At 49.8% G+C, this 26,409-nt stretch overlaps 1 protein-coding gene across 4 annotated transcripts in view; it reads left to right on the forward strand.

Moving 5' to 3' along the window:
* Nucleotides 1–26,409, forward strand: part of MYO7A (myosin VIIA) — a 131,849-nt gene that overhangs the window by 61,433 nt on the left and 44,007 nt on the right. For all 4 annotated transcript variants that reach the window (XM_064168555.1, XM_064168544.1, XM_064168572.1 and 1 more), the window contains 9 exons: nt 798–917; nt 1,470–1,612; nt 2,546–2,756; nt 4,306–4,441; nt 5,149–5,255; nt 12,272–12,328; nt 18,333–18,470; nt 22,631–22,789; nt 25,254–25,346. In XM_064168555.1, the coding sequence (XP_064024625.1) occupies nt 798–917; nt 1,470–1,612; nt 2,546–2,756; nt 4,306–4,441; nt 5,149–5,255; nt 12,272–12,328; nt 18,333–18,470; nt 22,631–22,789; nt 25,254–25,346 (1,164 nt within the window). The remainder of the gene's footprint in view (nt 1–797; nt 918–1,469; nt 1,613–2,545; nt 2,757–4,305; nt 4,442–5,148; nt 5,256–12,271; nt 12,329–18,332; nt 18,471–22,630; nt 22,790–25,253; nt 25,347–26,409) is intronic.

The raw sequence follows: 26,409 nt of genomic DNA on the forward strand, positions 1-26,409 counted from the left end.
CTCTAGGAGGCTGGAGAGGCACAGCTAAGCCATGCTTTGCCCGTGTGAAGGTGGATGTCACCCATCTGAGCTGGGTATCTGAGCTGCCCTTTGTGCCAGAGGAGACAAAGAGACCCTTTGGTGGCACACCATGCTCAAAAGGACATCCAAATTAGTTCAGGCCCTAACATGGAGTGGTTCCTTTGTTGATGTAAAGAGCATCCATTGCAGAAGCTGAGACAGAGAAGTCACTTCTACTGTGTGCATCCCAAGTGAGGTGAGACAACTCTCAGCTACACCATCCCTGCCATGGCTGGAGTGTTCTTCAGTAGCCTTTCCAGCATGCTGCAGAGCTCTCTCAGGGGCATCATCTCACTCCCCTAGGCAGCAGTGGTCCCAGAGTGTGGCTCACAGCTGCCTGTGGGCTGTTTTCATCTAACTGAGGAGAGTAGGTGTTTGCCTGCCTTGATCCCACAGACATGAAAGAGGGGTCGAGGGGATGCAAAGCTACATTCATGCTGGTAGGATACAGCTCTGCAGGCTTTGCTTTTCCATCTTCTCTCCCTAAACCACAGAAAAGCCTCTCAGACTAGGGCACAAGAGGACTTTCTATAGTAGAACACCATCTGAAAGTGTTAGTTACTCTCTGGCAAGGCCTGGGACTTCACCTAGGTTATTTGCCCTGTAGGACTAAGAAAAGCCACCTCCAGCCACAGGGTTCTGCACTGGTCCTCTCTGGCCATGCACATTGGAGCCAGTAGCCCAGGCTGTTGTAAGGACACCTTGTCAGCAGCTGTGTTTGGTGGTGTCTTTGCCAGGTTGACCCTCAGGATGTGATGAACTGCCTTACCAGCAGGACTATCATCACCAGGGGGGAGACAGTCTCCACCCCTCTCAGCATGGAGCAAGCACTGGATGTGAGGGATGCTTTTGTAAAGGTAAGTCTCAGGATGTTCCATTCTGCCCCTGTTGATGAGCTGAAGAAATCTGCCCACTCCTGAGACCCAGAGCATCTACTGCACAGCAGAAGTGTCTCACTTGGTGCCTGTCTGGCCTTAGCAGCAGGTGGTTTTGAAACTATGTTCTCACTTGAGTTCAAAAAGGGTTGAGGTGGAAAAAGTTTTCATGGCCTGCTCTTCAGTCCAATCTGGCCTTGAGAATGTCTGTACTCAAAGATGGAAGGATCCAGCAGCTTGAAATGGCTTCACCTTAACTCAAGGAGTACATCCCAGGCTCAGCCCCAGGGCTAGCTCCTCTGCTGCTGTAAATCAGAGCAGCTCTCTCAACAGAGCAGTAAATAAAGGTGAAAGTCGTTGGAATAGGGATGGAGCAGCTCAGCAGCTGGCAGAGCACTCGAAGAGAGCATCCCCCAAGGCTTTTTGGGGATGCCAAGTGGTGGGCTGGGTGTGCATCGCTGGTCCAGCAGATGGCAGAGCACTCAGAGCTGAGCGCTGCCCTGCTGAGTGCCCTCCCTCTCTGGCACCTTGCAGGGGATTTACGGGCGGCTCTTCGTGTGGATCGTGGAGAAGATCAACGCTGCCATTTACAGACCTCCCTCCCAGGAGCTCAAAAGCATCAGGAGATCCATTGGCCTCCTGGACATCTTTGGGTTTGAGAACTTCACTGTCAACAGGTACCTGCTGCAGTGGTTTGGGAGCTACCCACCCCCATGGGTTAGGGAGGAGGGGAGGGAGGAGGGGGAAAGGGAGGAGGGGAGAGAGGAGGGAGAAAGGGAGGAAGGGAGAGAGGAGGGGGAAGGGGAGGAAGGGAGAGAGGAGGGGGAAGGGGAGGAAGGGAGAGAGGAGGGGGAAAGGGAGGAAGGGAGAGAGGAGAGAGAAAGGGAGGAAGGGAGAGAGGAGGGGGAAAGGGAGGAAGGGAGAGAGGAGGGAGAAAGGGAGGAAGGGAGAGAGGAGGGGGAAGGGGAGGAAGGGAGAGAGGAGGGGGAAAGGGAGGAAGGGAGAGAGGAGAGAGAAAGGGAGGAAGGGAGAGAGGAGGGGGAAAGGGAGGAATGGAGAGAGGAGGGGGAAAGGGAGGAAGGGAGAGAGGAGGGGAAAAGGGAGGAAGGGAGAGAAGAGGGGGAAGGGGAGGAAGGGAGAGAAGAGGGGGAAGGGGAGGAAGGGAGAGAGGAGGGGGAAGGGGAGGACGGGATAGAGGAGGGGGAAAGGGAGGAAGGGAGAGAGGAGGGGGAAAGGGAGGAAGGGAGAGAGGAGGGAGAAGGGGAGGAAGGGAGAGAGGAGGGGAAAGGGAGCAAGGGAGAGAGGAGGGGGAAAGGGAGGAAGGGAGAGAGGAGGGGGAAGGGGAGGAAGGGAGAGAGGAGGGGGAAAGGGAGGAAGGGAGAGAGGAGGGGAAAGGGAGCAAGGGAGAGAGGAGGGGAAAGGGAGGAAGGGAGAGAGGAGGGGGAAGGGGGGAAATCTGCTTGTCTGAATCAATAAGGAAACTCTCAACCAACCAGAACCTTACCGAGTGGTTGGCATGGCTTGAAAGCATGGCTTCAAGCAGGGAGCAGTGGGGAAGGCTAAGCCCATGGTGTGTCTGAAGTGGCCCTTCCTTGGCCTTCCCTGCACAGCTTCGAGCAGCTCTGCATTAACTTTGCGAACGAGAACCTGCAGCAGTTCTTCGTGCGCCATGTCTTCAAGCTGGAGCAGGAGGAGTACAACCTGGAGAACATCAACTGGCAGCACATCGAGTTCACTGACAACCAGGATGCCTTGGACATGATTGCCATCAAGCCCATGAACATCATCTCCCTCATTGACGAGGAGAGCAAGTTCCCCAAGGTGTGCTGTGGGCTGATACCACAGAGTCGCAGCATGGCAGGGGCTGGGAGGGAGCTCCAAAGCTCAGCCAGCCCAACCCCCCTGCCAGAGCAGCATCACCCAGAGCAGATCACACAGGAACACATCCAGGCAGGGCTTGAATACTTCCAGAGAGGGAGACTCCACAGCCCCCCTGGGCAGCCTGTGCCAGGGTCTTGTCAGCCTCACAGGATAAAAATTCCTCCTTGTGTTTCCATGGAACTTCCTCTGCCTCAGCTTCCACCCAGTGCCCCTTGGGCTGGCACTAGGCATCACCCAGCAGAGCCTGGCTGCAGCCTCCTGGCACTCACCTGCACATCTTTATCAACATGACTGAGGTCACCTCTCAGTCTCCTCTCCCAGCAGCACAGCCCCAGCCCCCTCAGGCTCTCCTCCTAACAGAGATGTTCCACTCCCTTCAGCATCTCTCTGGCTCTGTGCTGGACTCTCGCAAGCAGCTCTATGTCTGGAAGCATTCCTGTGTGGTCTGTTCTAGGTGATCCTGCTCTGGCAGGGGTGGGGTTGGGCTGGATGAGCTTTCAAGGTCTCTTCCAGGCCCTGACAGTCTATGAATCTGTGTCCTTCTTGAAGTGGGGGGCCCAGAACTGAACAGAGCAATATGTGCTTTGCACTTGCCTGCTGGCACTCCACGAGGGGTCTGGCCAGCCCCAGACACACATGCACCAGAGGGCTGACTTTGGTGCTCTGAAGCATGCTTGTGGTTGATTTTGTTGAGAGTGGTGGTGAATGGTGCCACATGCAGCTGGCAGCTGGCACCAGTGGTGTGCCCCAGGGATCAGTGCTGGGTACAGTCCTGTTCAGTGTCTTTATTGATGATCTGGAGCAGGGGATTTAGTCTATTATTAGTAAGTTTGGAGGTGACACCAAGTTGGGAGCAAGTGTGGAGCTGTTGCAGGGTAGGAGAGCCCTACAGAGGGACCTGGCCAAGCTGGACAGATGTGCACAGTCCAATGCCATGAGATTTAACAAGGCCAAGTGCAGGGTTCTACACTTCAGCTACAACAACCCCAAGCAGTGCTACAGGCAAGGGCCAGAGTGACTGAGAGCAGCCAGGCAGAGAGGGCCCTGGGGGTGCTGGTTGACAGCTGACTGAGCACAAGTCAGCAATGTGCCCAGGTGGCTAAGAAGGCAAATGGCATCCTGGGCTGGTGAGGAGCAGTGTGGGCAGCAGGACAAGGGAACTGGACACAGCACTCCTGGTGTGGCCTGAGCAGTGCTGAGCACAGGGGCACAAGAACCTCCCTTGTCCTGCTGCCCACACTGCTCCTGAGCCAGCCCAGGATGCCATTGGCTCTGCTGCCCACCTGGGCACTGCTGCCTCAGCTTCAGCTCCTCTCTGCCAGCACCCCCAGGGCCCTCTCTGCCTGGCTGCTCTCAGCCACTCTGGCCCCAGCCTCTAGTGCTGGTTGTCATGGCCAAAGTGTTCTATTGTTCATCCCTACTAGACTGGGAAATCTTTGTAGTGGTTGAAACCCTGGTTTAAGTGCCAGCTCCTTTCTCTCCTGCTCAGGGTACAGATGCCACCATGCTGCACAAGCTCAACTCCCAGCACAAGCTTAACACCAACTACATTCCTCCAAAGAATAACTATGAAACCCAGTTTGGCATTAACCACTTTGCTGGCATCGTGTACTACGAAACAAAAGGTATGGGGCAGCTCCTGGGGGGCTGTGTGGGTGTGGGGGGGGCTTGGGGGAAAGTGAACTGCTGCTGTCTTGAGGCAGAGTGGGACTGTAGCCCATAGTAATGTCAGTGTGCTCCTTCTTCTGCCAGGCAAGCAGCAAGAGAAGAAGGGGACAGAGTCTGAAGCTGTGGCAGGGCAGGTCTAGGCTGGATGTTGTTAGGAAGTTGCTGGCAGAGAGAGTGATTGGCACTGGAATGGGCTGCCCAGGGAGGTGGTGGAGTGGCCGTGGCTGGAGGTGTTGCAGCCAAGCCTGGCTGGGGCACTTAGTGCCATGGTCTGGTTGGTTGGGCAGGGCTGGGTGCTAGGTTGGGCTGGCTGAGCTTGGAGCTCTCTTGCAGCCTGCTTGATTCTATGATAGCTTCTGGGGTGGAAGGAATGGCAGAGGTCTCAAAGAGCAACTGAAATGCTAGGTTGGGTGATCTTGGAGGTCTCTTGCAACCTAGAATCATAGAATCACAGAATCAGCCAGGTTGGAAGAGAGCTGCAGGCTCATCCAGCCCAACCTAGCAGCCAGCCCTGATCTATGATCACTTTGCACTGCCCACCCATCCTCTCCCTGGAGAAGGACCTGGTGCCCTGAGAGCAGCTCAGACACCACTGGGCTTGCAGGAGTCGAGGTGTGGCCACGCTGCCCTGTGTCATCTGAGTGTTACCCCATTGTTCCCTTAGGTTTCCTGGAGAAGAACAGGGACACCCTGCACGGAGACATCATCCAGCTGGTGCACTCCTCCAGGAACAAGTTCATCAAGCAGATCTTCCAAGCAGACGTGGCCATGGTAATGCAGGCAGCACACACAGACCTCTGTTCATGCTGGGGGGGTTCCTGGGAGGGGCAGGAGATTTACAAATGGTCACCTTGCTCTGAGATTTCTGGGTTTTGGGGGGGGGGGAGGTTGTTCCAAACCTGTTTAGTGTTGAGTTGATCAGCAGGAAGCATTAATGTGGTGTCACAGCCACCTCCACACTCAGGTTGACTGCAGTCTGATTTGTCAGTGGTTATTTTGTGCTGTCGTTGCTCCTCTCTGGCTTGTGCAGGAATGGGAACCATAAGGCTGGTGATTGTGGAGGTGTTAAGAGAGCAAAAGCAGCTCAGATGTTGTAGAACATGGTGAGAGAACCAAATGCTTGTAGAGCAGAGCACAACAAAGGGACAGTAACACTCCTGTGAAGAAAGGCTGAGAGAAGTGGAGCTGTTCAGCCTGGAGAAGAGAAGGCTCCAAGGAGAACTTGTTGCTTGCTTACAGGGATGATGAGGAAGATGAGGACAGACTCATGTTGCAGAGCCTGTTGGGAGAGGACCAAGGGCAATAGTTTTAAACTGAAGGAGGAGAGATTCAGATTAGATTCATAGAATCACAGAATGAATCATAGAATGTCAAGGAAGGCCTGGAAGGGACCTCAAAAGATCATCTGGTCCAGCCCCCAACATTCATAGAACCACAGAATCAGGCAGGTTGGCAGAGAGCTCCAAGCTCAGCCAGTCCAACCTAGCACCCAGCCCTGCCCAACCAACCAGACCATGGCACTAAGTGCTTTCAGTGAAGAAGTTTATTCTAACACCCAAGCTAAACCTCCCCTGGTTTAACTTGAGGCCATATCCTCTTCTCCTATCACTTGTTACCAGGGAGAAGAGACCAACACCCACTTCACAACAACTTCCTTCTAAGTGGTTGGAGAGAGAAGGTCATAGAATCAGGCAGGTTGGAAGAGAGCTCCAGGCTCAGCCAGCCCAACCTAGCACCCAGCCCTGGCCAACCAACCAGACCATGGCACTAAGTGCCCCAGCCAGGCTTGGCTGCAACACCTCCAGCCACGGCCACTCCACCACCTCCCTGGGCAGCCCATTCCAATGCCAATCACTCTCTCTGCCAGCAACTTCCTAACAACATCCAGCCTAGACCTGCCCTGCCACAGCTTCAGACTCTGTCCCCTTCTTCTCTTGCTGCTTGCCTGGCAGCAGAGCCCAACCCCACCTGGCTACAGCCTCCCTGCAGGCAGCAATCAGCTCTGCCCTGAGCCTCCTCTGCTGCAGGCTGCACACTGTGCTGTGCTTCTATGTCTTTGCTCCCCCTTTGGTGACCCCCTCACTTGCAGAACAGGCTGTGGGTTGGTTTTCTAGGATGCCAGGCTCAATCCCTGGAATTTTATTTCTTTCCTTGGCATCTTCCCAACTGCTTATTGAAGGCACAGATCACAGGAGAGCAGGGAGGTGTGAGGGAGATGTGTGGAGATAGCTGAAGCTCAATGGATAATGAGTGAGGTTAAAAGATGCAGGAGAGTTGTTTCCAAGAGGCAAGGGCTGGATAGTGACAGTTCTCAGTTTCAGGGATGTGGACATGAAGATGAAAGGAAAAAGCCCTTGGAATGGGCTGCCCAGGGAGGTGGTGGAGTGGCTGTGGCTGGAGGTGTTGCAGCCAAGCCTGGCTGGGGCACTTAGTGCCATGGTCTGGTTGGTTGGGCAGGGCTGGGTGCTAGGTTGGGCTGGCTGAGCTTGGAGCTCTCTGCCAGCCTGGTGGGTTCTGTGATTCTAAAGGAGCTAAATATTAATGCAGGTGGATTTATAACACAGCTGAGTGTGACTTTCTGCACTCATTAGCTGGTGCTTATTCTCCTTTTTAACTGAGTTATGAGATGTGAGGGTAGGGCAGCTCAGGAGAGAACGATCTGGATTGGACTGCATTGGATTGAATAGGGCTGGGTGCTAAGTTGGACTGGATGAGCTTGGAGCTCTCTTCCAACCTGCCTGATTCTGTGATTCTTTGAGTGGGACAGAGAAAAATCTAAGTGTAACTACTTATTGTTCATGAGATGTTTGAAGAGCTGCACCTCCACCACTGACAGTAGCAGGGCTTCCATTTTGGTTGTTCTTCCTTTTCACTATTTGCTCTTCTCTGTCTCTGTTTTGTTTTGTGCTTTGTTTGGGATTTTTTGTGTGGTTTTTATTATTATTATTATTTTTTGTGTGTTTTGGTTTATTTTTTGTTTGCTTTATTTTGTTTTGGTTTGATTTTTGGTTTGCTTTATTTTGCTTTGGTTTGATTTTTGGTTTGCTTTATTTTGCTTTGTGTTTGGCTTTGCTTTATTTTGCTTTGTGTTCTAATTTGTTTTGTGTTTTATTTTGTGTTTTGTTTGATTTTATTTTGTGTTGTTTTGTGCTTTGTGTTTGGCTTTGCTTTATTTTGCTTTGTGTTCTATTTTGTGTTTTGTTTTATTTTGTGTTGTTTTGTGCTTTGTGTTGTGCTTTGTGTTTGATTTTGTTTTGGTTTGGTTTGCTTTGTTTGATTTTGTTTTGTTTTGCTTTATTTGTTTTGTGTTTAAAATTGTTTTGTGTTTTGCTTTATTTTGCTTTGCTTTGTTTTGCTTTGCTTTATTTTGCTTTGCTTTATTTTGCTTTGCTTTATTTTGCTTTGTGTTCTAATTTGTTTTGTGTTTTATTTTGTGTTTTGTTTTATTTTGTGTTGTTTTGTGCTTTGTGTTGTGCTTTGTGTTTGATTTTGGGTTTTTTTGTTTTGCTTTATTTGTTTTGTGTTTTGCTTTATTTTGTTTTGCTTTATTTTGTTTTGCTTTATTTTGTTTTGCTTTATTTTGTTTTGCTTTATTTTGTTTTGCTTTATTTTGTTTTGCTTTATTTTGTTTTGCTTTATTTTGTTTTGCTTTATTTTGTTTTGCTTTATTTTGTTTTGCTTTATTTTGTTTTGCTTTATTTTGTTTTGCTTTATTTTGTTTTGCTTTATTTTGTTTTGCTTCATTTTGTTTTGTGTTTTGTTTTATGTTTTGCTTTGTGTTTGATTTTGTTTTGCTTTGATTTTGTTTTATTTTGGTTTGGTTTAATTTGGTTTGTGTTTTAATTTGTTTTGTGTTTTGCTTGGTTTTGTTTTGTTCTGTTTGACTTTGTTTTGCTTTGATTTTGTTTTATTGTGTTTTGTGTTTTAATTTGTTTTGCTTGGTTTTGTTTTGTGTTTGATTTTGTTTTGTTCTGTTTGATTTTTGCCTTGATTGTGTCTTAATTTGTTTTGTGTCTTAATTTGTTTTGTGTCTTAATTTGTTTTGTGTCTTAATTTGTTTTGTGTTTTGCTTTATTTTGCTTTATTTTGTTTTGCTTTATTTTGTTTTGCTTTATTTTGTTTTGTGTTCTGTTTGATTTTGTGTTGTTTTGTGTTTTATTTTATGCTTTGCTTTGTGTTTGATTTTGTTTTGCTTTATTTTGTTTTCTGATTTGGTTTGTGTATTGGTTTGGTTTTGTGCTTTATTTTGTTTTGTGGTTTCGTTTCTTTTGTGCTTTATTTTGTGTTTTGGTTTGCTTTGTTTTGCTTTATTTTGTGTTGTTTTGTGGTTTGTTTTGTGCTTTGTGTTTGATTTTGTTTTGTTGGTTTTTTTGCTTTGTTTGATTTTGTTTTGTTTTGCTTTATTTGTTTTGTGTTTAAAATTCTTTTGTGCTTTGCTTTATTTTGCTTTGCTTTATTTTGCTTTGCTTTATTTTGCTTTGCTTTATTTTGCTTTGCTTTATTTTGCTTTGCTTTATTTTGCTTTGCTTTATTTTGCTTTGCTTTATTTTGCTTTGCTTTATTTTGCTTTGTGTTCTAATTTGTTTTGTGTTTTATTTTGTGTTTTGTTTTATTTTGTGTTGTTTTGTGCTTTGTGTTTGATTTTGTTTTGTTTTGTTTTGCTTTATTTGTTTTGTGTTTTGCTTTATTTTGCTTTGCTTTATTTTGTTTTGTGTTTTGTTTTATGTTTTGCTTTGTGTTTGATTTTGTTTTGTTTGATTTTGTTTTGCTTTGATTTTGTTTTATTTTGGTTTGGTTTAATTTGGTTTGTGTTTTAATTTGTTTTGTGTTTTGCTTGGTTTTGTTTTGTGTTTGATTTTGTTTTGTTCTGTTTGATTTTTGCCTTGATTGTGTCTTAATTTGTTTTGTGTCTTAATTTGTTTTGTGTCTTAATTTGTTTTGTGTTTTGCTTTGTTTTGCTTTATTTTGTTTTGCTTTATTTTGTTTTGCTTTATTTTGTTTTGCTTTATTTTGTTTTGCTTTATTTTGTTTTGCTTTATTTTGTTTTGCTTTATTTTGTTTTGCTTTATTTTGTTTTGCTTTATTTTGTTTTGCTTTATTTTGTTTTGTGTTCTGTTTGATTTTGTGTTGTTTTGTGTTTTATTTTATGCTTTGCTTTGTGTTTGATTTTGTTTTGTTTTATTTTGGTTTGGTTTAATTTGTTTTGTGTTTTATTTTGTTTTGTGTCTTAATTTGTTTTGTGTCTTAATTTGTTTTGTGTCTTAATTTGTTTTGTGTCTTAATTTGTTTTGTGTCTTAATTTGTTTTGTGTTTTGCTTGATTTTGGTTTTCTTTGTTTTGTTTTATTTTGTTTTGTGTTTTAATTTGTTTTGTGTTTTAATTTGTTTTGTGTTCTAATTTGTTTTGTGTTCTAATTTGTTTTGTGTTCTAATTTGTTTTGTGTTCTAATTTGTTTTGTGTTCTAATTTGTTTTGTGTTTTAATTTGTTTTGTGTTTTGCTTGATTTTGGTTTTCTTTGTTTTGTTTTATTTTGTTTTGTTTTATTTTGGTTTGGTTTAATTTGTTTTGTGTTTTAATTTGGTTTGTGTTTTGTTTGATTTTGCTTTGTTTTGTTTGCTTTTGTTTGGCTTTGATTTTGTTTTATTTTGGTTTGGTTTCATTTGTTTTGTGTTTTGTTTGATTTTGTTTTGCTTTGTTTTGTTTTCTGTTTTGGTTTGTGTATTGGTTTGGTTTTGTGCTTTATTTTGTTTTGTGGTTTCATTTCTTTTATGCTTTATTTTGTGTTTTGGTTTGCTTTGTTTTGTTTTGCTTTGTTTCGTTTTATTTTGTGTTGTTTTGTTTTATGTTTTGCTTTGTGTTTGAGTTTGGTTTGGTTTGATTTTGTTTTGTGTTTTAATTTGTTTTGTGTTTTAATTTGTTTTGCTTTGCTTTGTTTTGCTTTGCTTTGTGCTTGGTTTGTTTTGGTTTTTGTGCTTTGTTTTGCTTTGTGCTTTGTTTTGCTTTGTGCTTTGGTTTGCTTTGTGTTTTGTTTTGGCTTTGGTTTGTGCTTTATTTTGTCCTGTGTTTTAATTTGGTTTGGTTTTGGTTTGTTTTGTTTTGTTTTATTTTGTGTTGTTTTGTTTTATGTTTTGCTTTGGGTTTGGTTTGGTTTAATTTGGTTTGTGTTTTAATTTGTTTTGCTTTACTTTGTGCTTGGTTTGTTTTGCTTTTGTGCTTTGCTTTGCTTTGTGTTTTGGTTTGCTTTGTGTTTTGGTTTGCTTTGTGTTTTGGTTTGGCTTTGGTTTGTGCTTTATTTTGTCCTCTGTTTTAATTTGATTTGGTTTTGGTCTGTGTTTTGCTTTGTTTTGTTTTGTTTTATTTTGTGTTGTTTTGTTTTATGTTTTGCTTTGGGTTTGGTTTGATTTTGTTTTGGTTTATTTTGGTTTGGTTTAATTTGTTTTGTGTTTTAATTTGTTTTGCTTTGCTTTGTTTTGTTTTGCTTTGCTTTGCTTTGTGCTTGGTTTGTTTTGCTTTTGTGCTTTGGTTTGCTTTGTGTTTTGTTTTGGCTTTGGTTTGTGCTTTATTTTGTCCTGTGTTTTAATTTGGTTTGGTTTTGGTCTGTGTTTTGTTTTGCTTTGCTTTGCTTTGGTTTGTGTTGTTTTGTTTTATGTTTTGCTTTGGGTTTGGTTTGATTTTGTTTTGTTTTATTTTGGTTTGGTTTAATTTGTTTTGTGTTTTAATTTGTTTTGTGTTTTAATTTGTTTTGTGTTTTAATTTGTTTTGTGTTTTAATTTGTTTTGCTTTGCTTTGTTTTGCTTTGTTTTGCTTTGCTTTGTGCTTGGTTTGTTTTGGTTTTGTGCTTTGGTTTGCTTTGTGTTTTTGTTTGCTTTGTGCTTTGGTTTGCTTTGTGCTTTGGTTTGCTTTGTGTTTTGTCTTGGCTTTGGTTTGTGCTTTATTTTGTCCTGTGTTTTAATTTGGTTTGGTTTTGGTCTGTGTTTTGCTTTGTTTTGTTTTGTTTTATTTTGTGTTGTTTTGTTTTATGTTCTGCTTTGGGTTTGATTTTGGTTTGGTTTGATATTGTTTTGTTTTATTTTGGTTTGGTTTAATTTGTTTTGTGTTTTAATTTGGTTTGCTTTGCTTTGCTTTGTGCTTGGTTTGTTTTAATTTTGTGCTTTGGTTTGCTTTGTGTTTTGGTTTACTTTGTGTTTTGTTTTGGCTTTATTTTGTCCTGTGTTTTAATTTGGTTTGGTTTTGGTTTGTGTTTTGCTTTGCTTTGTTTTGTTTTATTTTGTTTTACTTTATTTTGTGTTTTGATTCGCTTTGTGTTTTGTTTTGGCTTTGGTTTGTGCTTTATTTTGTCCTGTGTTTTCATTTGGTTTGGTTTTGGTTTGTGTTTTGCTTTGTTTTGTTTTGTTTTACTTTATTTTGTGTTTTGATTTGCTTTGTGTTTTGTTTTGGCTTTGGTTTGTGCTTTATTTTGTCCTGTGTTTTAATTTGGTTTGGTTTTGGTTTGTGTTTTGCTTTGTTTTGTTTTGTTTTACTTTATTTTGTGTTTTGATTTGCTTTGTGTTTTGTTTTGGCTTTGGTTTGTGCTTTATTTTGTCCTGTGTTTTAATTTGGTTTGGTTTTGGTTTGTGTTTTGCTTTGTTTTGTTTTATTTTGTTTTGCTTTGTTGTGTGTTTTGGTTTGCTTTGTGTTTTGTTTTGGCTTTGGTTTGTGCTTTATTTTGTCCTGTGTTTTAATTTGGTCTGTGTTTTGGTTTGTGTTCTGGCTGGTCTGGTCTGTTTTTTCCCCTGTGCTCCGTGTAGTTTCTCTGTGGCTATGCATCCAGCACATTTGGCCAGTCGCCCACACCCACACCAAAGGTAAACCCAATACCTGAGTTCCTCTCCTCTCTGTTAGCCTCTCCTCAGCAAGGATTGTGCTTTGCTCCTCTCAGTTTATTCCTCCTTCCTGTCCTGTATCCATTTGGAGTGACCAATGTGATGGAGAGCATCTCTTGCAGCTGGTTGAGTAGATGCAGCTCTACTGCTACTTATTTCTAGGGTTCAGCTCAGAGGAACTTTGTGATGATGGGAAAGAGGTTTGGATAAAATCAGAACCAGCCTGAAACACAGTTTTGAGTTGTTGCTGTTGCCTTTTTTTCCTCCCCCTGAATTATTTCAATGCACTTCAGCTGCATCACCTCTTGGTTGTGGCTGTTTGCCATAGTTCCTCCACTGGCTTCAATGGGATGTTTTTCCTTCATGCAACTGCAATTCTGGCCCTGTTTTGCCCTTTTTGAGGGCAGGGAGAGGAGAGTTCATGTGCAAAGAGAGACCTGTGGTTGCATTTCTGGGTGACTCAGTAATGCAGTCACCCTGTGGTGTCTCCATGCTCAGGGAGAGCTCAAACACAAGCCTTCAAAGGCATGGTTGCCATCAGACATCACCACGATCTTCCAGACAGGCTCTTGTCACCCTCTTTAGATCTTTTCTGTTGCATTTGATCTCCTGACTGGTTCTGATATCTCTCCAAACCTTTCTTGCTAGACTTTTTGGCCATAAGGTAGCATCCTGCATGCCAAAGGTTTTGTGGCGTTAAGCTTTGCGACTCTGCTCACATTTCCATCCCAACATTTCAGTAGCCAGAGGCTTATGTTGGAGACAGACCTGACCTGCACCATTCAGATCCTTGCATGGGGCTGAATTTCAACCCTTCTGACCACTGCAGTGTCTCTAATGTTTGGATTTGGAATTCCAAGGAGGGAGAATACAACCCAAAGCTCTCCATTGCAGACCTGGACTGCTTCCCTGCCGTAGGATGATTGCAAGCTGTTGGAAGTGCAACATTGCAATGGGTCCAGTTTTACAGTGCTAACAATGCCACACACCAAAAAGAACCCCCAGATCCTTCCTCACTTAGGAGATGGTGGGACTGAGCCCAGGAAAGTATTGTACCAAGTCAGAAATGCCCAGGTCACTCTTAAATCACAGAACCAAGCAGGTTGGAAGAGAGCTCCCAGCTCAGCCAGTCCAACCTAGCACCCAGCCCTGTCCAGTCAACCAGACCATGGCACTAAGTGCCTCATCCAGGAGGCAGACATCATTTCAGTAGCCAAAGGCTTATGTTGGAGATAGATCTGACCTGCCCAATTTAGATCCTTGCATGGGGCTGAATTTCAACCCTCCTGACCACTGCAGTGTCTCTAATGTTTGGACTTGGAATTCCAATGAGGGAGATGTGATGTGAAGTGACCCAAAGCTTTTCATTCCAGACCTGGGCTGCTTCCCTTCCATATGGTGATTGTACACTGTTGGAAGTGCAACGTTTCAGTGGGCCCAGCTCTAGAGTTCATGGAATCAGAGAATCAGGCAGGCTGGCAGAGAGCTCCAAGCTCAGCCAGCCCAACCTAGCACCCAGCCCTGCCCAACCAACCAGACCATGGCACTAAGTGCCCCAGCCAGGCTTGGCTGCAACACCTCCAGCCACGGCCACTCCACCACCTCCCTGGGCAGCCCATTCCAATGCCAATCACTCTCTCTGCCAGGAACTTCCTAACAACATCCAGCCTAGACCTGCCCTGCCACAGCTTCAGGCTCTGTCCCCTTCTTCTCTTGCTGCTTGCCTGGCAGCAGAGCCCAACCCCACCTGGCTACAGCCTCCCTGCAGGCAGCTGCAGACAGCAACAAGAATTCTAGCAATGCCAGCAAGAGGTCTAACAATGCCACACATCAAAAAGGCAATCCCAAATCATTCCCCATCTAGGATATGATGGGACTGAGCCCAGGAAAGGATTCTATCAAGTCAGGAATGCCCAGGCCTGGGTGTGCCATTTCAGCCTGGAGGTGAGGAGGAAGTTGTTGAGCAGGAGAGTGGTGAGAGGCTGGACTGGGTTGCCCAGGGAGGTGGTTGAGGCCCCATGGCTGGAGGTGTTTGAGGCCAGGCTGGCTGAGGCTCACTTCCTCCAAGTGCTGCTGGTGGTACTTGCTTCTCTCCCCTTCCCTAACTCACCTGAAGCAGTTCACCTCTCTGCCTTCCCACTGAAGCAGGTCACCATCTCCCTGGCAGACCCAGTGCTGAGCAAGGAGATCTTGGTGCACCATGCAGCCTTCTTTTCAGTGTGGGAGGAGAAGGCAGAGAGGGGACAGCAGGAGGAACTCCTACCATTAATGGCTTTGTGGCATTTCTCCTTCTGGTTGCTTTTCTCCTTGCTTCTTTTTGCTTGGTGAGAAGGTTGCAAAGTGGTGCTAAAACTGATGATTGGCCTGGCTGGAGCTCTGGGTCTGGCTTAAAAACCTGACTCTGTGTCCACCTTCACCCACTGAACATGCAGGAGGCAGAGAGGCTGCATTGGTTGTTGCTTTCTCAGCCCTGGACATGTGATCAATACCTAAAGGTGTCCAAAACACCCAAGAAAATAGTCTGGATAAACACCCAGAGGTGCTGGGAAGTGTCCTACTGCTCCAGCTGTGCCTTTCAGATCTCCTGCTGGAGGAACATCCTCTTGTGTCCTGCTGCTGATGCCCTGCCTTGACTCTTGCCTTTCTGTTGCTTCAGTCATGCACATCTCTCTGCCTCAAGAGCCAGACTGGCTTGAGGTGGCATTGAAGCAGGTCATGTTGGCTTGGATCCCTTGGACCCTGCTGCCTGCAGCTGCCTGCAGGGAGGCTGTAGCCAGGTGGGGTTGGGCTCTGCTGCCAGGCAAGCAGCAAGAGAAGAAGGGGACAGAGTCTGAAGCTGTGTCAGGGCAGGTCTAGGCTGGATGTGAGGAGGAAGTTGCTGGCAGAGAGAGTGATTGGCACTGGAATGGGCTGCCCAGGGAGGTGGTGGAGTGGCCGTGGCTGGAGGTGTTGCAGTCAAGCCTGGCTGGGGCACTTAGTGCCATGGTCTGGTTGGTTGGGCAGGGCTGGGTGCTAGGTTGGGCTGGAGGAGCCTGGAGCTCTCTGCCAACCTGCTTGATTCTGTGATTCTTTAGGAACTTCTTTTGAGATGCTGCTTGTCTGCAGTTCTCTTTCTACTTTTCTCTTCTGCTTTTCTTTGATTTTTCCCCTCTCTCCCTTCAATGCTGAGTGGTGACTGAGTGAGCACTCAGTGCCCCACATCTGGTCTGCAGCACCTATGACTCCTGCCAGTCCTTCCCAAGGACGTGCAGATCATGTCCTCATGCATGCTAGACTCTGTGTGGACAGCAGTGAAGAGACAGTCTGTGTGTCAAAGTTTGCAGATGGCACCAAGCTAGGAGCAGTGTGGAGCTGTTGGAGGGTAGCAGAGCCCTGCAGAGGGACCTGGCCAGGCTGGATGGGTGGGCAGAGGCCAAGGGGATGAGACTGAAGAAGGCCAAGTGCAGGGTTCTGCACTTTGGCCACAACAACCCCAAGCAGCACTGCAGGCTGGGGCCAGAGTGGCTGAGAGCAGGCAGGCAGAGAGGGCCCTGGGGGTGCTGGCAGAGAGGAGCTGAAGCTGAGGCAGCAGTGCCCAGGTGGGCAGCAGAGCCAATGGCATCCTGGGCTGGCTCAGGAGCAGTGTGGGCAGCAGGACAAGGGAGGTTCTTGTGCCCCTGTGCTCAGCACTGCTCAGGCCACCCCTGGAGTGCTGTGTCCAGTTGTGGGCTCCTGAATTGCAGAGAGCTGTTGAGGTGCTGGAAGGTGTTTGGAGCAGGGCAGCAAGGCTGGGGAGGGGCCTGGAGCACAGCCCTGTGAGGAGAGGCTGAGGGAGCTGGGGGTGTGCAGCCTGCAGCAGAGGAGGCTCAGGACAGAGCTGATTGCTGCCTGCAGCTGCCTGCAGGGAGGCTGTAGCCAGGTGGGGTTGGGCTCTGCTGCCAGGCAAGCAGCAAGAGAAGAAGGGGACAGAGTCTGAAGCTGTGGCAGGGCAGGTCTAGGCTGGATGTTGTTAGGAAGGTCCTGGCAGAGAGAGTGATTGGCACTGGAATTGTATCCTCTTGAATTAAGGAGCCCAGAACTGGAAGCAGTACTCAAGTCTTGTCCTGTCTTCTGGACAAGCAGGCCAGGTTCTGGTGTGTGCATGGGCTGGGTGTTCTCATGTTGGAATTCCATGATGGCTTTGTCTTTGTTTTGACTGCATTTGCCTCAACTTCATATCCAACCTGAGCTGTGCAAATTCCTTGTCTATGGCAGAAGGATTGGACCTAGAAAGGAACCATAGAATCAGTCAGGGTTGGAGGGCACCAAAAGGAGCAGCCAGTTCCAAGCCCCCTGCCATGCCCAGGGACACCCTACCCTAGAGCAGGTTAGATGTTACAGTCCTTTCCCACCCAAAGCAGTCTGTGACTCTATGGAATTCCTCAACCTGGGTGGGTGGGAATGCCATCTGGCAGGTCACTGGGGCTGGGCAGTGAAGAGCAAGCAAAGGTTTTGGCACAAGTAGGAATCCCTGTTATCCAAGCTCACAGGATCACAGGCTCACAGGATGTCAGGGGCTGGAAGGCACCCAAGGAGAGTATCCAGTCCAAACCCCTGCCAGAGCAGCACCACACAATTCCAGCTCAGGGCACACAGCAACACATCCAGACAGGCCTGGAAAGGCTCCAGAGAAGGAGACTCCACAACCTCTGTGGGCAGCCTGTGCCAGGGCTCTGGGACCCTTCCAGGCAAGAAGTTCCCCCTTGTGCTGAGCTGGAACCTCCTGAGCTGCAGCTTCCATCCACTGCTGCTTGTCCTGTGCCAGGGAGCAGTGAGCAGAGCCTGTCCCCCCCCTCCTGGCAGCCCTCAGATAGTTACAGACATTGATTCAATCCCCTCTGAGTCTTCTCTTCTCCAGACTAAGCAGCCCCAGGGCCCTCAGCCTCTCCTCACCAGGCAGTGCCCTCCAGTCCCTTCCTCTTCCTCCTGGCCCTCTGCTGGACCCTCTCCAGCAGATCCCTGTCCCTCTGCAACTGGAGAGCCCCAAACTGAAGGCAGTGCTCAAGATGAGGTCTCAGCAGGGCAGAGCAGAGGGGCAGGAGAACCTCCCTGCATCTGCTGGACACTCTCTGCTCAATGCCCCCCAGGACCCCATTGGCCTCTTGGCCCCAGGGCACATTGCTGTGCCATGGATGTTCTCCCCCAGCACTGCCAGCTCCCTCTGCACAGGGCTGCTCTCCAGCAGTCACCTCCCAGCCTGTGCTGCTGCAGTTTATCCTCCCTCTCCAGGTGCAGGAATCTTGGACCTCATTTGGTTCCTCTGTGCCCAGCTCTGTCTGCCCAGGGCTCTCTGCATGGCAGCACAGCCTGCAGCTGGATCAGGCAAGCCTCCCAGCTTGGTGTCAGCAGCAGACTGGCTGAGCAGTCTGTCTGTCTGTCTGTCCCCTCATCAGTGTCATTGATGAAGATGAATTATAGTGTTATGGGCAGGTGTCCCTGTGGCTCTGCACAGGGCAGGAGGGGTTGGCAGCCACACAGGCAGGGCTGGGCAGGGGATACTCAACTCCAGTGTTATGGGCAGGTGTCCCTGTGGCTCTGCACAGGGCAGGAAGGGTTGGCAGCCACACAGGCAGGGCTGGGCAGGGGATACTCAACTCCAGTGTTATGGGCAGGTGTCCCTGTGGCTCTGCACAGGGCAGGAGGGGTTGGCAGCCACACAGGCAGGGCTGGGCAGGGGATACTCAACTCCAGTGTTATGGGCAGGTGTCCCTGTGGCTCTGCACAGGGCAGGAGGGGTTGGCAGCCACACAGGCAGGGCTGGGCAGGAGAAGTAAATGATGGCATTTCTCCCCCCTGGGCAGAGGCAAGCGGAGCAGGTTGGCTCAGCCTGGTCACTGCAAGCTGACAGGCTCTGCCTGGCCTCCCTTCCTGCCAGCCTGCTGCAGGGCTGGCTGCAGAGGGCCGTGGCTGGAGGGGCAGGCACTGCTGTCCTTTGGTTTCCTGAGCCTGCTGGGCTGTGCTTTCGCAGGGAGCCGAGACGAGGAAGCGTTCGCCCACGCTCAGCAGCCAGTTCAAGCGCTCCCTGGAGCTGTTGATGAGGACCCTCAGCGTCTGCCAGCCCTTCTTTGTCCGCTGCATCAAGCCCAATGAGTACAAGAAGCCCATGGTAAGTCCTGCTTTTGACCTCCTGGTTGCTTTTCACGCTGCCTGCAGGGTCCCTCTGCTCTGGAGCTAACGGCGCAGCCTCTCCGGGTGTTGGTGGAGCTGGGATTGAGCCTGGCTGCTTAAAAAGCCAACCCAGAGCCTGCCCTGCAAATGAGGGAGGCACCAAAGGGGTGGCAAAGTCAAGGAATTGCTTTGGGATCCAACAGCACCCCAAAACACAACACTTTGGAGAAGGGAGCTCCTGCCCCTGCTTTCCTGCTCACGGCTGACCTCGAGGGACTCACCCCACAGCCTGTTCTCCTGCAGCCTCTGAACCTCCCTGAGGAGTTGACCTCTCCCTACCAGAAACTTCAGCTGAGCTGTAGGGTTCTGGGTTTAATCTTGGGAGGTTCTCCTGCCCCTCTGCTCTGCCCTGCTGAGACCTCATCTTGAGTACTGCCTTCAGTTTTGGGCTCTCCAGTTGCAGAGGGACAGGGATCTGCTGGAGAGGGTCCAGCAGAGGGCCAGGAGGATGATGAAGGGACTGGAGGGCACTGCCTGATGAGGAGAGAATGAGAGACTTGGGACTGCTTAGTCTGGAGAAGAGAAGACTCAGAGGGGATTGAATCAATGTCTGTAACTATCTGAGGGCTGGGGGTCAGGAGGGAGGGACAGGCTCTGCTCACTGCTGCCTGGCACAGGACAAGCAGCAATGGGTGGAAGCTGCAGCACAGGAGGTTCCAGCTCAGCACAAGGGGCAACTTCTTGCCTGGAAGGGTCCCAGAGCCCTGGCACAGGCTGCCCAGAGAGGCTGTGGAGTCTCCATCTCTGATGCCTTTCAAGACTCATCTGGATGTGTTCCTGTGTGCCCTGAGCTGGATTGTGTGGTCCTGCTCTGGCAGGGGGGTTGGAGTTGATGCTCTCCTTGGGTCCCTTCCAACCCCTAACATGCTGTGAGCCTGTGGCAGGGCTTAACATTTCCTATGAGTGATTCACCTTCCCATGGCTGTTTTCCACAGAATGTTTCCTTCCCAGGGGTCTGACAGGGTCTCATCCCTGACAGATCCTTTCAGCTGGCTGGTTGGGCTGTGGGTTTCTAACCACTAATTGTGAAAATGTGAATCCAAAAGTAGATTAAAACCAAAGAGGCAGAGGAGGATTATTTTGCTCTCATTCCCAGAGAGCTGCTTCAAAAAGGGGACCAAACTTTCTGGAGCAAATATAAGGGAAGGAGGTAGCTGTAGAAGGTCTCAGAGAGGATTCTCCCAAGTTGTGAAGTGAAAGGTGAGTGAAGAAGTGGTGCTGAGCAGCCCCAATCCCACTGTCAGTCAGCATCTTGCAGGACTGGACCTGCTGGAGGCTCCAAGAGGGAGCCTCAAAGCAGAGAAAAGGGAGAAGTTCCTCAGCAGGAGGCTGGGGAGAGCCTGGCCAGGGGAAATGGGAGATACCCCACGGCTGGCACCACCACAGGTCAGGTTGTTCAGGGCTCTGAGCACCCTGCTCTGCTTGGGCATGTCCCTGCTAGCTACAGGGGTGCCTATGGGTGGCCTTCAAAGGTCTCTTGCCACCCAACCCATGCCATGTTTCCATGGTTCCAAAGCAGTTATCCTGCTTCACACAGTCCCAGGATGGACAGATCCCTTCCAGTGCCTTTGCAGGCACTCCCTACAGATGATCCCAAACCTATCCATGAGCCCAGCCTTCTCCAGGCCATGAGCAGGAGTCTCACACAGCCCCAGGCTGGATAGATCCTTTCCCTTTGCAGGCACATGTTTTCACCTGTCCATGTTTGAGGCAGGTAACACAGTTTTCACCTTTATTTCCTCTATTCTTTTTCCCCAATACTTGCTGAAGGTTGGGGCTCCTCTCCCTGGCTGCAGGGAAGGCAGGTCAGATGGGCACCAAGAGAATAACATGTGCCCCAGGAGCTGCTTGGTGAAGGAATCATAGAATCAAACAGGTTGGAAGAGAGCTCCAAGCTCAGCCAGCCCAACCTAGCACCCAGCCCTGCCCAACCAACCAGACCATGGCACTAAGTGCCCCAGCCAGGCTTGGCTGCAACACCTCCAGCCACAGCCACTCCACCACCTCCCTGGGCAGCCCATTCCAATGCCAATCACTCTCTCTGCCAGCAACTTCCTAACAACATCCAGCCTAGACCTGCCCTGCCACAGCTTCAGACTCTGTCCCCTTCTTCTGTTGTGTGTGAGTGATTGGCACTGGAATGGGCTGCCCAGGGAGGTGGTGGAGTGGCCGTGGCTGGAGGTGTTGCAGCCAAGCCTGGCTGGGGCACTTAGTGCCATGGTCTGGTTGGTTGGCCAGGGCTGGGTGCCAGGTTGGGCTCAATGAGCTTGGAGCTCTCTTCCAGCCTGCCTGATTCTATGATCCTGAGACTCTTTTACAAGCTGAATGCTTCTGTGCTTCTGTGTGAATCAGAGACTGCAGAGTCATAAAGTCACAGGATTGGTGCCTGTGGATCTGGTTTAGGTTGCACCTTGTAGAGTAGAGTTACTGGCTGGAGTTGGTGATCCTGAGGCTCTTACCCAACCTGAATGTTGCTTCTGTGTGAATTAGAGACTGCAGAATCATAAAATCACAGACTGGTTTGGGCTGGAAAGGATCTTTAAAGGTCATCATCCCACCCTCATGTAGTGCTGCATGATGTCAAATGTGATTTCTTGATGGATTTCTTTTTGGCCTTGGTTTAATAGTATAAAGGGGGAGAAGAAAAAACACTCAGTAGAGCTGTGCAGGATGACTGCAAGGAGAACTTTTTCTGTCCCTGCTGTTAGAGGAAAGTGCACTGATAGGGATAGGAAATGGGAGAGTGGGAAGTGAAAGGTCAGTGGAAAGTCCTGGCTGTTTGTTACTTGATGTTGTTTTGAATCCTTTGCTTCCTTCTGAAATGTGCTGGGGGGGGGGGGGGGGGTTGGGGGAGATTAAAAACCAGTGGCATTATTTGCACTGGGAGCTCTGTGGCTCTGCAAATCATCCCACAGTGATGTTTCTGGGCATTTCTGGGCATTGCTCTGCCAGGCCAAGAGAAATGTGTGGGATGAGTTAAGTGATGAACATTGCAAACTGAGTCAGAAGGTGGTTTTCAGCACTCTGTGCTTCACCAGGCTGATGGCAGAGGTGCAGAGCAGCTCACATGTGCAGGGCTCTAACCCTGCAGTCTCTGGAGGGCTCACCCATAGAGTCATAGAGATGCTACTCTCTAATGGGCAAGGTGTACAACCACAGCACCATAGAATGGCAGCAGTTGAAAGGGACCTGTGAAGGTCACAGGATGTTAGGGGTTGGAAGGGACCTCCAGGCTTGGTAGGGACCTCTGGAGATCATACAGTCCAACTCCCCTGCCAGAGAAGGGATGTAGAACCCAGTGCAGGTCACACAGGAATGCTCCTGCTCCTCTACTGAGTCCTCTACCGAGACCTCATCTGGAATACTGTACCCAGCTCTGGGGTCCCCAGTTCTGGCCCTGCAATTGCAGAGAGATGTTGCAATGCTGGAGGGTGTCCAGAGAAGGGCAGCAAGGCTGGGGAGGGGCCTGGAGCACAGCCCTGTGAGGAGAGGCTGAGGGAGCTGGGGGGGTGCAGCCTGCAGCAGAGGAGGCTCAGGGCAGAGCTGATTGCTGCCTGCAGCTGCCTGCAGGGAGGCTGTAGCCAGGTGGGGTTGGGCTCTGCTGCCAGGCAAGCAGCAAGAGAAGAAGGGGACAGAGCCTGAAGCTGTGGCAGGGCAGGTCTAGGCTGGATGTTAGGAGGAAGTTGCTGGCAGAGAGAGTGATTGGCACTGGAATGGGCTGCCCAGGGAGGTGGTGGAGTGGCCGTGGCTGGAGGTGCTGCAGCCAAGCCTGGCTGGGGCACTTAGTGCTATGGTCTGGTTGGTTGGGCAGGGCTGGGTGCTAGGTTGGGCTGGCTGAGCCTGGAGCTCTCTGCCAGCCTGGTTGATTCTATGGTTCCCTTCCTTCCTGCCCCCCAGCCACTGGATATGGATGAACATTTATGAGCTGCCCTCTCAGCCTTCTCCACTCCAGGCTAACCAGACCCAGAGCTCTCAGCCTTTCTTCGCCAGGCAGCACTGCTGCCCCTTCAGCATCCTTGCAGCACTCCACTGGGGTTTCTCCAGCAGATGCCTCTCCTCTAGCCCAGACCAAACGAGTGTGTCCTGTCTCCTCCCCAGCTGTTCGACCGGGAGCTGTGTGTCCGGCAGCTGAGGTACTCGGGGATGATGGAGACCATCCGGATCCGCCGCGCAGGCTACCCCATCCGCTACACCTTCGTGGAGTTCGTGGACAGGTACCGCGTGCTGCTGCCCGGGGTGAAGCCAGCCTACAAACAGGTGAGTGCCCAGCACTGTGCCCAGCTCTGCTCAGCACTGCCCAGCCCACCGCTTGGGTGCTGTGCCCAATTCTGGGCCCCACAATTCAAGAGAGCTGTTGAGGTGCTGGAAGGTGTTTGGAGCAGGGCAGCAAGGCTGGGGAGGGGCCTGGAGCACAGCCCTGTGAGGAGAGGCTGAGGGAGCTGGGGGGGTGCAGCCTGCAGCAGAGGAGGCTCAGGGCAGAGCTGATTGCTGCCTGCAGCTGCCTGCAGGGAGGCTGTAGCCAGGTGGGGTTGGGCTCTGCTGCCAGGCAAGCAGTACCAGAAGAAGAGGACTCAGCCTCAAGTTGTGCCAGGGCAGGTCTAGGCTGGGTGTTAGGAGGAAGTTGCTGGCAGAGAGAGTGATTGGCATTGGAATGGGCTGCCCAGGGAGGTGGTGGAGTGGCTGTGGCTGGAGGTGTTGCAGCCAAGCCTGGCTGGGGCACTTAGTGCCATGGTCTGGTTGGTTGGGCAGGGCTGGGTGCTAGGTTGGGCTGGCTGAGCTTGGAGCTCTCTGCCAACCTGCCTGATTCTATGGTTCTATGATTTCACCCTCAGATGTTATAGAGGTGCCACGAAGATGCTCAGGAGCAGCTCTCCTGTAAAGACAGGCTGTGAGAGTTCATAGAATCACAGAATCAGTCAGGGTTGGAGGGGACTCAAGGAGATCATTGCCGCAATGAAGGGACAGGGCAACAACTTGATGCAAGCCAAAATTCCACTTCATTACAAAAATAGGCAGTTTTGTATTGTCTCAGGAATGCTGGCATCTTAATCACTGGCTGGTTAAAACTACAGTAAGGAAGTTAGTAACTCCTGCATGATTGGCTAACGCTCTGCTCAGGCGAAAGATGCTGTTTCTACTTCCTTCATTACTTTCCCTGCTCCTTGCTGTATGTTGCTATGCAACTATCTGAGCAGTCCTGACCACAGGATCCTACTTATCTTTCTCTTCTGAGGTCTGTCTGACCCACACATTGCATGCCCAAGGTCTGTGCTGTATTTGTTTCGTCTTGGGTAACTGTTCCTTGCTAACAGGCTATTCCCCTATTCCTGCAGGTCACCACATCCCAACCCCCTGCCATGCCCAGGGACACCCTACCCTAGAGCAGGCTGCACACAGCTTCAGCCAGCCTGGCCTCAAACACCTCCAGCCATGGGGCCTCAACCACCTCCCTGGGCAACCCAGTCCAGCCTCTCACCACTCTCCTGCTCAACAACTTCCTCCTCACCTCCAGCCTCACTCTCCCCACCTCCACCTTTGCTCCATTCCCACCACTCCTGACACTCCCTCACAGCCTCCAAAGTCCCTCCCCAGCTTTTCTGTAATCTACCTTCAGCTGCTGGAAGGCCACAAGAAGGTCCCCTGGGAGCCTCCTCTGCTCCAGCCTGCACAGCCCCAACTCTTTCAGGCTGTGCTCACAGCAGAGCTGCTGCAGCCTCTGAGCATCCTCCTGGCCCTGCTCTGGACACTCTCCAGCATCTCCACAGCCCTCTTGTCCCAGGGGCTCCAGAGCTGGATGCAGGACTCCAGGTGGGGTCTCAGCAGAGCAGAGCAGAGGGGGAGAATCCCCTCCCTGGCTCTGCTGGCCACACTGCTGCTGCTGCAGCCCAGGCTCTGCTTGGCTTTCTGGGCTGCAAGTGCACACTGCTGGCTCCTGTGGAGCTTCTCCTCCACCAGCACCCCTAGAGTTGAGGCTCTTCAGCCTGGAGAAGAAGAAGCTTTGAGGAAAATGTCTGGTTGATTGGCCAGGGCTGGGTGTTAGTTTGGACTGGATGATCTTGGAGGTCCCTTCCAACCTGGTTGATTCTATGATTCTATGACATCTTGTACTAGACTTCCAGCATCTGAAGGGAGCCTACAGGAGCTCTGAGGAGGGACTATTGACAAGGCCTGGTGATAACAGGACGAGGAGGAATGGGTTTGAAGTGGCAGAGGGGAGATTGAAAGTGGATGTGAGGAAGGAGTTGTTTGCAGTGAGGGTGGTGAGACACTGGCACAGGTTGAGGGTGGTGAGAGACTGGCACAGGTTGCCCAGGGAGGTTGTGGAGCACAGAATCACCCAATGTGATCAAAGATCACATTGGGTGATTCTGTGCTCCACAACCTCCCTGCAGGTGTTCTAGGCCAGGTTGGATGAGGCCTTGAGCAACCTGTTCTAGTGGGAGGTGTCCCTGCCTATGGCAGGTGGTTGGAACTGGCTGATCCTTGAGGTCTCTTCCAACCTAAACCATTCTGTGATGCTCAAGTGAAGGAGAAATGGTTCCAGGGCTGGCAGGCACAGCTGCCATATTCAGCCTGTCCCTCTCTCTCACCTTAAATGTGATAAAGGAACTTCATTAGCAGAAAACTACTGGAATTGGGAGCAGGAAAGGTTCCCCAGGTGCTTGAGAGCAGGTATGGTTGAGGCTGGTCTTGGTGTGAATGCCACTGCATCTCCTGCCAGGGTGACCTGCGTGGGACGTGCCAGCGCATTGCTGAAGCGGTGCTGGGGAAGGATGACGACTGGCAGATTGGCAAGACCAAGATATTCCTGAAGGTAGGTGGCTCTCCACATCCCTCCTGACACCTGGGGTCCTTGCCTATGATGTCTCCTGCCATTCCTATGCCTAGGAAGTCTCCTACCGTTCCTTTTCCATCACAAAACATGGCTCTTTCACACGGCCTCTGGGCTGGCAAAGCTGTTCTCAGTCTCCTGGCACAGCTCCTGGCTGGGGCAGATTCACTCTGATATGGGTCAAGAACTGGCCCAGAGAGTGGTGGTGAATGGTGCCACATGCAGCTGGCAGCTGGCACCAGTGGTGTGCCCCAGGGATCAGTGCTGGGCACAGTCCTGTTCAATAGCTTTAGTGATGATCTGGAGCAGGAGATTGAGTCCAGAATCAGTGACTCTGCAGATGGCACCAAGCTAGGAGCAGCTGTGGAGCTGTTGGAGGGTAGCAGAGCCCTGCAGAGGGACCTGGCCAGGCTGGATGGGTGGGCAGAGGCCAAGGGGTTGAGTCTGAAGAAGGCCAAGTGCAGGGTTCTGTACTTTGGCCACAACAACCTCAAGTAGCACTGCAGGCTGGGGCCAGAGTGGCTGAGAGCAGGCAGGCAGAGAGGGCCCTGGGGGTGCTGGGAGAGAGCACTTAGTGCCATGGTCTGGTTGGTTGGGCAGGGCTGGGTGCTAGGTTGGACTGGCTCAGGAGCTTGGAGGTCTCTTCCAACCTGCTTGATTCTGTGGTTCTGTGGCATGGCAGTGAGTAGAACCTGGGCCAAGGCAGGACATCTAGGGGCAGTTTAGGAAGCTGTGGCAGGAGGAAGGCCTGGCCCTCTGCCAGCACTGCCATATACACATCACCATATACACATCACACAATCAGTGGTCAGCAAACTTGCTGAGGCTGCACTCAGTGCCTCTGTCCATGGCACCTGCTTGTGCAGCCCAAGACAAGCCTACAGCCTCCCTTTCTGCACTGCTCGAGCTGGCACAGAGCAGTCCAACGTGGCAGATCCCCTGCAGCCCCATTCTCACTCATCTCTCCCTACAAACCCACTCCTGTGTTTCTCTGGGAAGAGGTTTTAGAGCTGGCCAGGAGCCAGAGTGCAAGCAAAGGGTGAGA

Source organism: Pogoniulus pusillus, chromosome 3 (genome assembly GCF_015220805.1).
Source record: "Pogoniulus pusillus isolate bPogPus1 chromosome 3, bPogPus1.pri, whole genome shotgun sequence".
Lineage (NCBI taxonomy): Eukaryota > Metazoa > Chordata > Aves > Piciformes > Lybiidae > Pogoniulus > Pogoniulus pusillus.